Source organism: Erythrolamprus reginae, chromosome 1, assembly GCF_031021105.1.
Source record: "Erythrolamprus reginae isolate rEryReg1 chromosome 1, rEryReg1.hap1, whole genome shotgun sequence".
Classification (NCBI taxonomy): Eukaryota; Metazoa; Chordata; class Lepidosauria; order Squamata; family Dipsadidae; genus Erythrolamprus; species Erythrolamprus reginae.
Window position 1 is genome coordinate 17777345 of NC_091950.1, and position 17089 is coordinate 17794433.

The 17089-nt window shown below is 43.0% G+C and overlaps 1 protein-coding gene across 3 annotated transcripts in view; it reads right to left on the reverse strand.

Annotated features, from left to right (window-relative positions):
* Positions 1-1669: 1669 nt before the first annotated feature.
* The window catches only part of COMP (cartilage oligomeric matrix protein), an 81850-nt gene continuing 66430 nt past the window's right edge, over positions 1670-17089 (reverse strand). For all 3 annotated transcript variants that reach the window (XM_070745755.1, XM_070745746.1, XM_070745737.1), the window contains 5 exons: positions 14424-14472; positions 10230-10426; positions 8610-8782; positions 3980-4119; positions 1670-2524 (listed from right to left, as the gene is read on the reverse strand). In XM_070745755.1, the coding sequence (XP_070601856.1) occupies positions 2475-2524; positions 3980-4119; positions 8610-8782; positions 10230-10426; positions 14424-14472 (609 nt within the window). In that variant the 3' untranslated portion in view covers positions 1670-2474. The remainder of the gene's footprint in view (positions 2525-3979; positions 4120-8609; positions 8783-10229; positions 10427-14423; positions 14473-17089) is intronic.

Genomic DNA, 17089 nt, shown 5'->3' on the forward strand with positions numbered 1-17089 from the left:
CCCCCCCCCAAAAAAAATTCTTATGGGGTGTCGAGATGTTTTATCTGAATAATGTAAATTCAACTCCCAGAGCAGCTTCTCTTATTGACAGGCAGCTAAAACAATGTACACATTTCATATTTGGGGGTGAAGGGGGCGGTCTATTTTTTATTTTATTTTATTTGAACTGTGTAACAGCCTGTTTACAGGGGGTTTTGTTTTTTAATCCTTGAGGACTAGCAGAATGACTTTACTGATATATATGCAAATCCTATCATTGAGCTACAGGTTTTTCTGGGGGAGGGGGGGGGACTCGGGCAGGAGTAAAAAAAAGTTCCGAACTCTGGAGCATTGAGGCTTTAATTTATTGTGGCTTTTTCTCTCTTGGCAAAAAAATAATAAAAAATAAAAAATAAAGCCCTGAAGATGGTTTTGTAAGCGTGTGTGTATGTATGTATGTATGTATGTGGGCGTGTATGTGTGTGTTCTTCCTTTTGCAAACTTAAGAACATGACGATGGGGGGAAAACGCAAAATTCTGTGCACGTTCTTTTCAATCTCTCCTTTTTGTTTGTTTGTTTGTTTCCTTTTGTTTTCTGTGAAGGCTCTTTTTTTTTTGGTCTTTGTAACTTTGCATTATTTGTAAATGAAATGTAATAAAAGTTAAGCTGTTTTTCTCTCTGGCTGTTCAGCTCTGCTTTTCTGAAGAATGTTTTAATCGAGGTGTTTTACATCAAACATTGAGAAGGGATTTTCTTTTTTTTGTCGTTTTGTCATTTGTGTATAGAGCGCTGGTGAGACCCCGTTTGGAATACTACGTTCAGTTCTGGAGACCTCACCTACAAAAAGATACAGTAGTACCTCTAGATACGAGTTTAATTCGTTCCAGAAGGGAGCTTGTATGTCGAACAACTCCTATCTGGAACAAATGGCTTTAGACTTTGTTTTTCCCCTCCGAGATAACCAGAAGCAAGGATTCTTGCGCCACCTAGTGGACGCTCTGCTCATATCCCGAATTTTAGCTCCGGTCTCAAAAAGAAATTTCTCTCCCCTCGTGGCTCGTATCTTGAAATACTCGCATGTAGAGCAGCTCGTATCTAGAGGTATTACTGTATTGACAAAATTGAATGGGTCCAAAGACGGGCTACCAAACTGGTGGAAGGTCTTAAGCATAAAACTTATCAGGAAAGACTTCATGGACTCAATCTGTATAGTCTGGAGGACAAGGGAAAGGGGGGACGTGATCGAAACATTTAAATATGTCAAAGGGTTAAATAAGTTTCAGGAGGGAAGTGTTTTTAATAGGAAAGTGAATGCAAGAACAAGGGGACACAATCTGAGGTTAGTTGGGGGAAAGATCAGAAGCAACGTGAGAAAATATTATTTGACTGAAAGAGTAGTAGATGCTTTGAACAAGCTTCCAGCAGACGTGGTTGGTAAATCCACAGCAACTGAATTTAAACATGGCTGGGATAAACATATATCCACCCTAAGATAAAATACAGGAAATAGTCTAAGGGCAGACTAGATGGACCACGAGGTCTTTTTCTGTTGTCAATCTATGTTTCGAAGTGCAGCATCTTCTATGCTGAATGTCCTGGCTAGATTTTTTATTTCTCTTTTTTTACCCCCTTTTCCCGAAAAGGAGCAATTGTAGGTAATAAATTTTTTTAAAAAACGTAAACTCTTGGTAGACAGATGTTATTTTATTAACCAAAACAGTCTGTATTTGTACAAACGGCTCTCCGGATTTCTCCTAAACAATGAAGAGCTGCATTTTTTTAATGCAATTAAAAAAACAATTCCTCAATTTTTTGCCACTTGGAAGTTGGGTGGACTTCCAACTCCCCAGAATCCCCCAGCAAGCGTAGCTGGGTTGAATGGAATTCTGGGAGTTGAAGTCCACACATCTTCCAAGTGGGTTGAGAAATATTGCTCTAATGCAGGGGTCTCCAACCTTGGCAATTTGTGGACCTCAACACCCAGAATCACACACACACACACACAAATGAGAACCGGAGGGAGACCCCAAAGGCATCTTCCTTCCCTTGCAGAGGTCACGGAGCAAAATCCGGGAGGTCCCAACGGGTGGGCTTCCCGTGCCCCAACTCAGTATCAGCAGTGGCTGACCCGACAGGATGCAAGACGGGGGCAGGACGATGCCCAAGGAAGCCACATTTCTGGTGGGGACCATTCAGCCTTCCCGGAGGCCCCCCTAGTTGAGTCCACCCCTGTGGACTTGTTAGCAGCTGCCACAGGGCGTGAACGGCTCTCCTGCGCTATGTAGAGCAATAGGGGGGTTTTCAAAGCCACGTGGAAGCAGGACGCGGGTGAGGCTGGTCCTAGGAAGGGTAGCGGAGGTGCTGCGGGGGCTGACGGACACAGCGCTTGCCACGTAGGAAGGAATTGATCACCATTGGCTGTAGCTTGAAGGGAGCAGAAGCAGCGCGTGTGGCACGGGAGCCACAAGTCTCTCTTTCAGGCTAGCGGCAGCATTTAGTAGTCGTGTTGGTTCCGGTAAGCATCGTAGTCTTCAGGAATCGTGTCTAAGGAAGAGAAGAGGAAGAGAGAACGTGTGAAGATCAGCAGCCGAATGCAGGCCTGATGGAAATGAGTTCATTTCTGAAAGTAATATCACAATGCAAGTAAATGGTTTGTAACATTATTATTATTATTATTATTATTATTATTATTATTATTATTAATTAGATTTGTATGCCGCCCTTCTCCGTAGACTCGGGGCGGCTCACAACAATAATAAAAACAATATACAATAACAAATCTAATAATTAAAATATCTAAAAACCCCTTATTTAAAAGCAAGACATACACACAAACATACCATGCATAAACTATATAGGCCAGGGGAGATGTCTCAATTCCCCCATGCCTGGCGATACAGTCATAGTTCCCTCTAAGCTGAGCAGTGAGCAATCGCTCACTTAAAAATCATCATCAACACAGAGTTTTCCAAACCTGCCCAGAAGCCGAGAGGGAAAGAGTGAGAGGGAAGGAGAGAGAGGAAGAGAGGAAGAGAGAGAAACAGATAGAAAAAAGAGAGGAAGGAAAAGAGAAAGAAAAAGAATGGGAGTAAGGAAGAGAGAAAGAAAATCAAAATCTAGTTTTTAAAGTGGCATTTTGATATTGATAGAGTTGCCCTATTATGAGCTCACTGTTATAGACACACAGCACAGTATTTTATTTTGAAATTCTCTGAGGCAAAACAGGGTGGGTTGTTTGTTTGTTTGTTGGTTGGTTGGTTGGTTGGTTTGTTTGTTTGTTTGTTTGTTTATTTATTTATTTATTTATTTATTTATTTATTTATTTATTTATTTATTTTATTTATTATTTCTGTGCCGCCCAGTCCCGAAGGGACTGCCGCTCAGACACTATACTTTTCCGCCCACCCCCCAAAAAAATTAGAGGGAACACTGGATACAGGTGGGTCTTAAGTAATTTGCGAAAGACAAGGAGGGTGGGGGCAGTTCTAATCTTTTGGGGGAGTTGATTCCAGAAGGCTGGGGCCGCCACAGAGAAGGCTCTTCCCCTGGGGCCCGCCAAACGACATTGTTTAGTCGACGGGACCCGGAGAAGGCCAACTCTGTGGGACCTTATCGGCTGCTGGGATTCATGTGGTAGAAGGCGGTTCCCGACACTCAATGGCTCCAGGCCTGCTGGCAAAGGTGTGTTTTTAAAACTTTTCAAAAGGCTCGGAGGATAGGGGCGGTGCAAATCTCTGGGGGGAGTTGATTCCATAGGACCGGAATTGCCACGGAGGAAGCTCTTCCCTTCGGCCCTGCCAGATAACATTGCTTGGCTGACGGGACCTGGAGAAGTCCGACTCTGTGGGAAGGAACCGGTCGCTGGGGTGTGTGAGGCGGGTGACGGTCTCGTAAGCAATCACTGCTCCGCCACGGCTCCTGATGCTCCGAGACCTCCCTTTAATGGAGTCAGAGCGGCCCTGGGGACCAAATGACAGGATTGGGCCTCGTCTTACTCACCATTGCAGCGGTACCGCAGGTTGGACCAGATGATGTTTTCCTGGGAGAAGCAGAAGACGCCCAGACGGCCCCCTCGCATGGTCGTGTCGAGGACAACGGCGGTGTCGGCCACCACTTCAGACCCTTCGTAGAAACGAGTCCTGGAGGACAAATTCGGAGAAGGCGTTAGCTTATTTCTGAGAGTCGTGGTGTTTATCCCGAGTCGCACGGGGTCTTGCCTTGAATGTTGTTACCTTCTAGGTCAGGGGTGGGGAACAATGGCCTCTTTATGACTTGTGGACTTCAACTCCCAGAATTCCTCAGCCGGGGCCGCTGCCTCGAGAACTCTGGGAGTCCACAAGTCATAAAGAGGCCATCACTCCCCAGCCCCTGTTCTAGAGTGTCTTGTTAACAATTTTAGGTGTGATATGCAATAAAGCTGCACGCCTTTTGTGTGTGTTGTGATGCATGTAGAAGTAGGTGGAATTTCAGTTGAAGTAACTGGCCACCGTCTTGATCCGTTGGACTCCTGGTGTCGAATCTCTACAACACAACAGCTAAATCTTGGACTATTTCTCAAGTTTATCTTGAAACTGGGAAAGGGCTGATTACCCATTATTTATGTAAATAATTCAGACCTTTATGCTGCAGGTAAATATCTTTTAGGACTAGAATAGAATTAGAATAGAATAGAATAGAATAGAATTCTTTATTGGCCAAGTGTGATTGGACACACAAGGAATTTGTCTTTGGTGCAGATGATCTCAGTTTACATAAAAGAGACATTTGTCAAGACTCATGAGGGACAACACTTAATGATTGTCATAGAGTACGAAGAAGCAATCAGGAAACATCGTAAGGATCCAAGCAACAAGTTACAACCATCCTGTCGTCAGTGGAAGGAAATTCAATTCAATTCAATTCAATTTATTAGATTTGTATGCCGCCCCTCTCCGAAGACTCGGGGCGGCTCACAACAGTAATAAAACAATATTATAGCGAAACAAATCTAATATTAAAAGAAGCATATAAAACCCTATCATATTAAAAAGCAAACAGCACATATATACTAAACATAAATATAAAAAAGCCTGGGGGAAAAGGTGTCTCAACTCCCCCATGCCTGGTGGTATAGATGGGTCTTGAGTAATTTATGGAAGACAAGAAGGGTGGGGGCAGTTCTAATCTCCGGGAGGAGTTGATTCCAGAGGGCCGGGGCCGCCACAGAGAAGGCTCTTCCCCTGGGGCCCGCCAAACGACATTGTTTAGTCGACGGGGCCCGGAGAAGGCCAACTCTGAGATGGGTCAACTCTGAGATTATTTTACTGAAAGAGTAGTAGATCCTTGGAACAAACTTCCAGCAGACGTGGTTGGTAAATCCACAGTAACTGAATTTAAACATGCCTGGAATAAACATAGATCCATTGTAAGATAAAATACAGGAAATAGTATAAGGGCAGACTAGATGGACCATGAGGTCTTTTTCTGCCATCAGTCTTCTATGTTTCTATGTTTCTATGGGTGATAGGAACGATGAGAGAGACTAATAGTAATAGTAATGCAGCTTTAGTGAATAGTTTGAGAGCGGTGAGGGGATTATTTGTCAGAGGGAATAGCCTGGGTCCTACTAAAGACTTTCTGAACACCACTTAAGGTGTCTTCTACCACTTCACAAAGAAGTGTAAGACATTGCATTGCTTCAAGTGACAAAATGGAGCTATAAACATTGGTAGGAAATCTCAACAGATTTCAGGAAATTTTTGCAAGTGGTATATATCTGCATCTTGTGTTCTGCAATCTTTTAAATATAAATTTATTTATTCATTGGACTTTTTAAAAAAATGTATTTATTAAATTTTTCCTTTTTAAAAAAAAAACAATACATGATCGTATTTACAGATGAATCTACATCATATATACATTCCTATCAACATTATCTTTTGATTGCTTTTAGATTTCTTGATGTTTTGTTTCAATGTTTATTTGGCATCTCCCACCCAAAAGATTAGCCAAAATGTGCAAAAATTACAGCCCCTTGTGTTGGAAATGTAATAAGACTCAAGGCACCTTCTTTCATCTATGGTGGTTATGTCCAGAGACAAGAAAATATTGGAAAAAAATAAATAATTGGTTGTGTCAAATAACAAATACAAAAATGGAATATACACCAGAGTTTTTCCTACTGGATATTATGAGAGGGACTTATCCTAAAAGTGTAAAATATTTAAGCTTGCATCTAACAACAGCAGCAAGGATTGTATTTGCACAGAACTGGAAAAACCCGCAAATACCTGAAGACAACGAGATCATCAAGAAAATATATGACTGCGCAGAGATGGACAGATTGACAATGGAACTCAATAATCGAAAAGAATTGGACTACTATGAAAGCTGGACAAAATGGTACCAATGAACAAAAAAAAACCCCTCAAAATATTATTTGGACTTTTATGCTGCCCCTCTCTGAGGACTTGGGGCGGCTTATAACATATAGTAAACAATATACAATATCTTAGATCCAATTAATTAATTTAAGAGTCTAAAAAACCCCAAAACCATTTCATCATTTCATTTGCTCAGCATTCTCTCAAGACATTCATTGGTCAGAGGGCAAGAATCTAATAACCCCAATGTTCTCTCGAAAGTCAGTTTGGAAATCTTGGAATGATATAGAATTCTTTTGAAGTAAGTAATTAAGCCTTGGCTACAGATAGTCCTGCAGTTACAACCCCAGTCATAACGGTTGTGAAATGGAACAATATTGACTCAATTTTACAACCATTTTTTTGGGGGGGGGGCACCAGTTGTTAAACACTGTGGTCATTAAACAAACCCAATGTTACTATGGCGCAGTTTTGCTGAAAACTAGAAGTGCCATTATTCAGCAAAGCTCTGGTACAACATGGGCAGATGGCCAAGGGCCGCTGCAAAGAGGCATAAATGCAGCCTGTATTTCCAAGCGCAGTCAAGTGCATTGATGATGTTATCTACTTGGATAATAGAATAGAATAGAATTCTTTATTGACCAACTGTAATTGGACACACAAGGAGTTTGTCTTGGTGCCTATGCTCTCAGTGTACATAAAAGAAAATACAGATTTGTCAGGAATCCTGTGGTACAACACTTAGTGATTGTCCTAGCAAAGCAATGAAGAAATAATATTAATAAAAATCTTAGAAACATAGAAGACTGACGGCAGAAAAAGACCTCATGTTCCATCTAGTCTGCCCTTATACTATTTCCTCTATTTTATCTTAGGATGGATATATGTTTATCCCAGGCATGTTTAAATTCAGTTGCCAACCACGTCTGCTGGAAGTTTGTTCCAAGCATCTACTACTCTCAGTCAAATAATATTTTCTCACGTTGCTTTTGATCTTTCCCACAAACTAACCTCAGATTGTGCCCTCTCGTTCTTACGTTCACTTTCCTATTAAAAACACTTCCCTCCTGAACCTTATTTAACCCTTTAACACAGTGGTCCCCAACGTTTTTTCCACCAGGGACCAGTTTCAGCAAGACAATTTTTCTATGGCCCAGTGGGGGCGGAAAGGGGCGTGGTTGGGGACGGGATTAAGCATGGGGGTGCTGGTCCTCCCCGCCCCTCTTTCCCGCCATCGTCCTGTGGCCGGCAGAACCTGCCTCCCAAGCCCTCTTGCCCAGCGGGAGCTAAGCGCTGGAGAGAGGGGGTCAGGCTGGCCCTCCTGCCTCCCCTCAGCCAAAAACGCAAAAGCGCCTCGCGGCAGAAGCTAAAAGAGGCTTGAGCCTCTCGGTCCTTCCCACCCCTCTGTCCCATCCATCGTCCTGTGGCCGGCAGAACCTGCCTCCCGAGGCCTCTTGCCCGGCGGGAGGCGAAGCGCTGGAGGGAGGGGGTGGCGGCATGAGGGCCGGCAGCTGCTGACTCCACGGACCGGTGCAACATGCCCCGCGGCCCGGTACTGGTCCGCGGCCCGGTGGTTGGGGACCCCTGCTTTAACATATTTAAATGTTTCGATCTTAGGGCACAAGAAACAAGTTACAGTCATACAGTCCTAAGTGGGAGGAAACAGGAAGTGTTTTTAATAGGAAAGTGAACACAAGAACAAGGGGACACAATCTGAAGTTAGTTAGGGGAAAGATCAAAAGCAACATGAGAAAATATTATTTTACTGAAAGAGTAGTAGATCCTTGGAACAAACTTCCAGCAGACGTGGTAGATAAATCCACAGTAACTGAATTTAAACATGCCTGGGATAAACATATATCCATCCTAAGATAAAATACAGAAAATAGTATAAGGGCAGACTAGATGGATCATGAGGTCTTTTTCTGCCGTCAGACTTCTATGTTTCTATGTTTCTATGAAATGGGTGATAGGAATGATGAGAAAAACTAGTAGAAATAGAAGTGCAGAGTTAATAAAAAGTCTGACAGTGTTGAGGGAATTATTTGTTTAGCAGAGTGATGGCGTTCGGGGGGGAAACTGTTCTTGTGTCTAGTTGTCTTTGTGTGCAATGCTCTGTAGCGACGTTTTGAGGGTAAGAGTTGAAACAGTTTATGTCCAGTCTGCAAGGGGTCAGTAAATATTTTCATAGCCCTCTTTTTGAAACATCTACAAAACCCCACAGCTTCAACCCCTGAGCTACGGAGATTCCGTGGGTCTTTCCTTACCGGATGTAGCCCACCTGGGGCCGGTGCTGTAAGAACCAGCGGTACGAAGTTTTATCTTTCCAGCCGACGTTGCGGGGGTCTTTCCACAGCAACTTGACCTGGTCAGTGGTGTCCCCTGTGTGCCAGAGTGAGTTGCGCAGGTATTCTCCAGGACCGGTCTTTGATTTCACTGCCTGAAGGAGAAAAACAGGAGGAATATTTCGCCTTCTTTCCCACTCCTGCTGCAGGGCCAGGGGAGAGGAGGTGGAACACGCCACCATTTCTCCTCCTGAATTTTTAGAAGACTTTTAGAAGAATTTTTAGAGGTTCAGGCAGCAATAGGCGTAGTGGGGGTAGTTTATGCACTATTTCCAGCAGACGTGGTTGGTAAATCCACAGTAACTGAATTTAAACATGCCTGGGATAAACATAGATCCATCGTAAGATAAAATACAGAAAATAGTATAAGGGCAGACTAGATGGACCATGAGGTCTTTTTCTGCCGTCAGTCTTCTATGCTTCTATGTTTATTGCATACTTAATAGTGGTTTTTTAAAATTGTCCTTCCTTCTCTAGTACCTTATTATGATCCTTAATTACTTTTAAAATAGGAAATAATTAAATCATATGTTTTTACCCATAAACGCTTCAGTCATTTTAATCATTATCTAGAACTGAACTTTTAGAGTAATTAAAGAAAATTTATTCATTCATTCATTCATTCATTCATCCATTCATTCATTCATTTATTAAATTTGTATGCCGCCCCTCTCCGCAGACTCGCGATGGTTCACAACAACAATAAAACAATTCAAGACAAATCTAATAATTTAAAAAACATTTTAAAAACTCAATTATTAAAGCAGACATACACACAAACATACCATATATGAATTGTATAGGCCCGGGGGAGATGTCTCAATTCCCCCATGCCTGATGGCAGAGGGGGGTTTTAAGGAGTTTACAAAAGGCAAGGAGGGTGGGGGCAGTTCTAATCTCAGGGGGGAGCTGGTTCCACAGGGTCGGGGCCACCACAGAGAAGGCTCTTCCCCATGGGACCCGCCAAACAACATTGTTTAGTCGACGGGACCCGGAGAAGGCCAACTGTGTGGGACCTAATTGGTTGCTGGGATTCGTGCGGCAGAAGGCGGTCCCGGAGATATTCTGGTCCGATACCATGAAAATTGAGCTACTTGCCTAATCTGTTATCATATTGTTCAGTACAAAACCTTAAAATGTGACTGTGCTCCTCGACAAATAATGCTGTCTATCATTTGTCCTTTTTGTGGCTATTCCACATAATGTGACTTAATCAACTGAAAAAGACTCCAAGCACCTATTTGAAAACTTATCTGGGTTGGTAAGCCACTCCCACCCAATCACATGACCTTTAAGCCAATCCCCAGCCACATGATCGTCAAGCCACTCCCGCCTGGTCACATGGCCAGCAAGCCACTCCTACTCGATCACATGACTACCAAGACACACCCACACAATAAGCCACACCCACGGTGTGGTATTAAAAATTTTTGCAGCCCTTCACAGGATTCAGGGTGTGTCCTGAAATGCTTTTTCTCCTACTCCCTCTTCCCTAGTTGAGCTGTGATGAGAAGGGAACCACGTGGTGGATTCTGCTCTTACCTTGAGTTGGATGCCAGGTTCTGCCACAGCCCGGAAGGGATTGGCCTGCCAGTAAGTTTGTTCCAGCTGCTTCCACATCACCACATAGAAGCTGGCACTGTCCTGGTAGCCGAAGATGAACCCTGCGTAATCGTCATCCGTGGCCGTGTTCACGTGGAAGGTGCCTTCAAAATCCACCCCGTTAAATGCCGTGTACCCTGAACCGAAGTGGAGAGAAGATGAAGGGTGTTAGTACAAGGTACATGGTTGTTAGGGTTTGCCATTGTAAACTACCTATTGTAGTCTCTTGTACTATCACTTTAAATATTTTGGGCTGGTTCGTCATAAGAGGGCGCCAGTACTCCTTCCCTCCATGATGCTTTAACGCTCATTCGCTTTTGCTTTGCCTTGAGGGGGGAGTGTATTTGCTTAGTGCTTATTATATTGGATGGCTCAGTGCTTGTTATGGATTGTTTCTACTTATTAAGCATAACTAAGTCTGTGTCTTTTTCTTTGGCTTTACCCCACATCCACACTCTGTTAAAATTCTCTGCTCCGTGTATGTCAAAGGTCTCATAGCCTAGCTATACCGAGACATACCAACAAAGGGCATCACAATAATATATTGCATTTTTATCTCTTAGAAGCATAGAAGATTGATGGCAGAAAAAGACCTCCTGGTCCATCTAGTCTGCCCTTATACTGTTTCCTGTATTTTATCTTAGGATGGATATATGTTCATCTCAGGCATGTTTAAATTCAGTCCCTGTGGATTTACCAACCACGTCTGCTGGAAGTTTGTTCCAAGCATCTACTACTCTTTCAGTCAAATAATATTTTCTCACGTTGCTTTTGATCTTACCCCCAACTAACTTCAGATTGTGTCCCCTTGTTCTTGTGTTCACTTTCCTATTAAAAACACTTCCCTCCTGGACCTTATTTAACCCTTTGACATATTTAAATGTTTCGATCATGTCCCCCCTGTTTCCTCTGTCCTTCAGACTATACAGATTGAGTTCATGAAGTCTTTCCTGATACGTTTTATGCTTAAGACCTTCCACCAGTTTTGTAGACCGTCTTTGGACCCCTTCAATTTTATCCATATCTTTTTATATGCCCATGTCATAAAGACAGTGAGGATAGCAATAAAAGAGAATATTTGTAGCTCAGAGTTGAAATAAGGGCTTGTTTTCATGAAGGCGTTTCATTGCCCAGCTAGGTAATATCATCAATGCTTGTAAGGAGTGAGCCTTGCTGTCTCTCTCTCTCTCTCTAATCCAGTATTTCTCAACCTGGGGGTCAAACGACTGTTTCACAGGGGTTGCCTAAGTCCAGTGTTCCCTCTAATTTTTTTTTGGGGTGGGCGGAAAAGTATAGTGTCTGAGCGGCAGTCCCTTCAGGACTGGGCGGCACAGAAATAATAAATAAATAAACAAACAAACAAACAAATAAATAAATAAAAAACCCACCCTGTTTTGCCTCAGAGAATTTCAAAATAAAATACTGTACTGTGTGTCTATAACAGTGAGCTCATAATAGGGCAACTCTATCAATATCAAAATGCCACTTAAATAGTTGAGCTAGTTTCAAACTAGATTTTGATTTTCTTTCTCTCTTCCTTACTCCCATTCTTTTTCTTTCTCTTTTCCTTCCTCTCTTTTTTCTATCTGTTTCTCTCTCTTCCTCTCTTCCTCTCTCTCTCCTTCCCTCTCACTCTTTCCCTCTCGGCTTCTGGGCAGGTTTGGAAAACTCTGAGTTGATGATGATTTTTAAGTGAGCGATTGCTCACTGCTCAGCTTAGAGGGAACTATGCCTAAGTCTATGGGAAAAGGCAAATTTTCCATGATGTTAGGAACTAAAGCTTCTATTCTGGTGCCTTGGAACGTTCAGGAACGCAGTTCCGGTAGCAAAATTTGGAGCTCCACCCCAGAGCACCCAAAATGCATAAGCCACGCCCACAGTGTGGTAGTAAAAATTTTGGTAGCCCATCACTGCTTGGAACATATTTTTACAATCCAACCAATCAGGCGTTTAGAGTGGGGGGTGTTTGTATGTAACACAGACAAACTAACATCAGCAAGATTGGCATTCGCACAAAATTGGAAACAAGAAAAGGCACCAAATGAAGAGATGGTGATCAAGAAAATGTTAGACTGCGCTCGATTAAGTAAATTAACGTATGAATTACAGGATGAACAAAATAAGAACTACTACAGAGTGTGGGAGAAACTGTATAACTGGATAGAAAAAAAAACAAGAAAAGGAATTAGTATGAAGGAAATATAATGTAAAAAAAACCCCACAGAATTGTAAAATATTAATTATTATGCATATAGATAAGTATAAATGTTTAATGTTGTTTGTATGTTTGTCAATATAAAATAAAAAAATAATTTAAAAAAATACAGTGGGGGTGTCCCTCTGACCTTCCTGCCAATCAGCTTAAAGCTCTGTTGGGGAGAATTGGCGCTAGACTTATGGTTGGGGGTCACCACAACATGAAGAACCTATTATGGGGACCCAGCATGAGAAAAGTTGAGAACCACTGCTCTAAACTGAGAGGAAACCCCACTGTTTACTAACGTGGATAATGTTACCTAGTGTGGGCAACAAAACGTCTGAAAGAAAATAACCAAGATCGGAGCTCACCAAGGAACCTTGGCAGAACAGCCGATACTTCTCTACCTAAGAATGCCTCTACTTAAGAACTTTTCTAGATAAGAACCGGGTGTTCAAGAATTTTGTGCCTCTTAAGAACCATTTTCCACTTACAAACCCGAGCTTCTGAAACTGTAACCGGAAAAGGCAGGGAGAAGCCTCCGTGATGCCTCTCTAGGAATCTCCTGGAAGGAAACAGGGCCGGAAAGGGTGGGGAGAAGCCTTTGTGGGGCCTCTCTAGGAATCTCCTGGGAGGAAGCAGGGTCGGAAAAGGAAAGGAGAAGCCTCTGTGGGGCCTCTCTAGGAATCTCCTGGAAGGAAACAGGGCCGGAAAGGGCGGGGAGAAGCCTCTGTGGGGCCTCTCTAGGAATCTCCGGGGAGGAAACAGGGCCGGAAAAGGTGGGAAGAAGCCTCTGTGGGGCCTCTCTAGGAATCTCCTGGGAGGAAGCAGGGCTGGAAAAGGCAGGGAGAAGCCTCTGTGGGGCCTCTCTAGGAATCTCCTGGGAGGAAGCAGGGCCGGAAAAGGTGGGGAGAAGCCTCCATGGGGCCTCTCTAGGAATCTCCTGGGAGGAAACAGGGCATCCCCCTCCCTGTGGTTACCCCAATCACACGCATTATTTGTTTACATTGATTTCTATGGGAAAAATTGCTTCTTCTTACAAACGTTTCTACTTAAGAACCAGGTCATTTTCTAAAAATTAATTTAAAAAATCAGTATAAAAAAGAACCTGGTCACGGAACGAATGAAGTTCATAAGTAGAGGTACCACTGTATTTGAAGATAAAACTGCACTGCAAAAAAAAAACAAGTAGGATGCTTGGCTGCATAGCTAGAGGTATAATGAGCAAGAAGAGGGAGATTGTGATCCCGCTGTATAGAGCGCTGGTGAGACCACATTTGGAGTACTGTGTTCAGTTCTGGAGACCTCACCTACAAAAAGATATTGACAAAATTGAACGGGTCCAAAGACGGGCTACAAGAATGGTGGAAGGTCTTAAGCATAAAACGTATCAGGAAAGACTTCATGAACTCCATCTGTATAGTCTGGAGGACAGAAGGAAAAGGGGGAACATGATCGAAACATTTAAATATGTGAAAGGGTTAAATAAGGTTCAGGAGGGAAGTGTTTTTAATAGGAAAGTGAACACAAGAACAAGGGGACACAATCTGAAGTTAGTTGGGGGAAAGATCAAAAGCAACATGAGAAAATATTATTTTACTGAAAGAGTAGTAGATCCTTGGAACAAACTTCCAGCAGACGTGGTAGATAAATCCACAGTAACTGAATTTAAACATGCCTGGGATAAACATATATCCATCCTAAGATAAAATACAGGAAATAGTATAATGGCAGACTAGATGGACCATGAGGTCTTTTTCTGCCATCAGACTTCTATGTTTCTATGTTTCTAAAATAGGGCAAAACCCCAATCCCTGTCTTGCTCAACAACAGACGGTTTGGACTCAGTTGTGATTGTAAGTCTAGGACCATCTACGTGTGTTGTTGCAATTTTTTTAAAGCGATCACTTTCATTCAAAGCCCAAATTGTAACTTACCCACAGCCAAGCCCGGGTCACTATTCATGGTCTGCACAATTTCCATGCCCTGCAAAAATAAGAATTTTGTGAGGGTTTTTTTAATGCTATAGATCCGGAGACTCAAACCTCCATCTGGAATTTTTGAGAACAGATGGGTTATTTTCAGGGGAAAAATACCAAATAGCAAAATGGGATTTTTAACCCTTCAACAAAGTGGCTATTGGGAAAATGTTACAAAAATCTTTTGGTTCTGTTCTGCCGGCGTGTTTCAACTGCCCATAATTACAGGGTAATTAGTCCAGGAAGACACATACCACACAATAAAAGGAAAACCCAAAAGTTTTTATAAACAGAAAAACAGAAACAGTTCCCTTTTTAAATGTCAAAGGGATTTTCTGGTACACACAAGGCACAGGTTAAATGCAATCCAATTGCTCACCCAATAACTGGGAAATTGAGTCCAATTATAAAGTCCAAAGAGTCCACACACAATCTTGAACAGCACAAAAACCACGATCTTGACGAAACAATGAATCAGATAAACTGCCACAAGACTAAACCAGCACGCTGTTCTTTTTATCTGTAGCACTAATTACAGCAGCCCCACCCAACCACAGGTGGCCTCATTTTCTCTTGTAATAATCCTTCAGTTGTTGTCTCCTATGCATCACTCTACGCATGCGTGGATGTGTCATTCATTCTTGTTCAGAATCCAAGGATGATACAGATGATTGATCTCCTCCTGGGCTGTCTGCCAAACTCCCCTCTTCCCTGTCACTCACGCTTCCTTGGTCAGAGGAGGCTTCGTCAGGAGATTCCATCGGGAGCAAAACAGGCCTGTGGCATGTGGATGTTTCCCCCGCATCCACCTGCCCATTCCTTGGGGCAGGAGCTGGGCCAGAGCTAACCATAACAGGTTCATAGAATGTTACCTGTAGTTTCCCAACAAGACACTCCCTCTATTAGAACTGACTACTTGTGACCTTTTACTAGACCAGCGTTTCTCAACCATGGCTACTTTTAAGATGTGTGGACTTCAACTCCCAGAATTCCCTATGCTGGCTGGGGAATTCTGAGAGTTGAAGTCCACATGTCTTAAAGCAGACATGGTTGAGAAATACTGCTTGAGCTGGATGGGGCTACAAGTCTCTCTTGTTACTTCCCAACTTGGATTGGGTTGAGGAAGACTAGGGGAGTTGAAAAAGAAGGAAGTTGTCCCAAAATTATTATTATTATTATTATTATTATTATTATTATTATTAATAATAATAATAATAATAATAATTTATTAGATTTGTATGCCGCCCCTCTAGGCAGACTCGGGGCGGCTCACAACAATAATAACAACAATGTGCAATGTAACAAATCTAATATTTAAAAGAAAGTATTTAAAAAACTGTCATTTAAAAACCATACATTACAAGCATACCATACATAAAACTCTATAAGCCTGTAGGAGATGTCTCAATTCCCCCATCCCTGGCGATATAGGTGGGTCTTAAGCAATTTACGAAAGACAAGGAGAGTGGGGGCAGTTCTGATCTCTGGGGGGAGTTGATTCCAGAGGGCTGGGGCTGCCACAGAGAAGGCTCCTCCCCTGGGGCCCACATTGTTTAGTCAACAGGAGCCGGAGAAGGCCGACTCTGTGGGACCTTATCAGCCGCTGGGATTTGTGCGGCAGAAGACGGTCCCGGAGGTGGCCTAGGACCATAACTTGGTTTTCTCCTGCACCATGAACTGGATGAAGAAGACCTGTGTCCTGGTAGCCAAGAGTTCACTGCCCCAGCAACCTTGAATCATCTTCACCCAGGGAGGTAAGTGGTATCCCAACACCAGAGCTCCTCCAATAAAAGTATTTCCCCAGCCTTTCTCCAACCTGAAGCCGAATCAGTTCCCAGAATTCTCAGTCATACAGTTGGCGGAGTTCCCATAATGCCTTGTCAACCTCTCCATTGGATTTGCTGGCGGGAAAGGACAGTTGTGTGAAATCTTGGTACCACTTCTCATGAGTTCTTCGTTGGAGTGAGACACGTCCAATCAGCAGTGGGTTGCTCCTGGGGGTAGCAGCAGGAGGCTCCGCCCACCCACACGGATGCTTCTGCACATATTTATTTATTTATTTTATTTATTTATTCAATTTTTATGCCGCCCTTCTCCTTAGACTCAGGGCGGCTTACAACATGTCAGCAATAGCACTTTTTAACAGAGCCAGCCTATTGCCCCCACAATCCGGGTCCTCATTTTACCCACCTCGGAAGGAGGGAAGGCTGAGTCAACCTTGAGCCGGTGATGAGATTTGAACCACTGACCTTCAGATCTACAGTCAGCTTCAGTGGCCTGCAGTACAGCACTCTACGTGCTGCGCCACCCCGGCTCCATCCAATATGCAGAAGCGTGCGCAAGAACCAGTAGTAATGGGTTTTAGAACCCACTACTACCTCCAATGTTACACACTAGAAAAATTGGACTTGCCCTTCATCAAGAACATTTGAAAGTACCATATTTTTTTGGAGTATAAGACGCACCTTTTTCAGCCCTAACTACCTGCTAACGATCTTCCCAGCTCTTACCTTGCAGGCTCTTTCATTGTTTCTCTCTACGAAGAATGTTTTCCAAGCCCTAAAATTTGCAGGATTTTTTCAATACTTGTTTTGAATAAGTTTTTTTCCAGCCCTAACCATGTG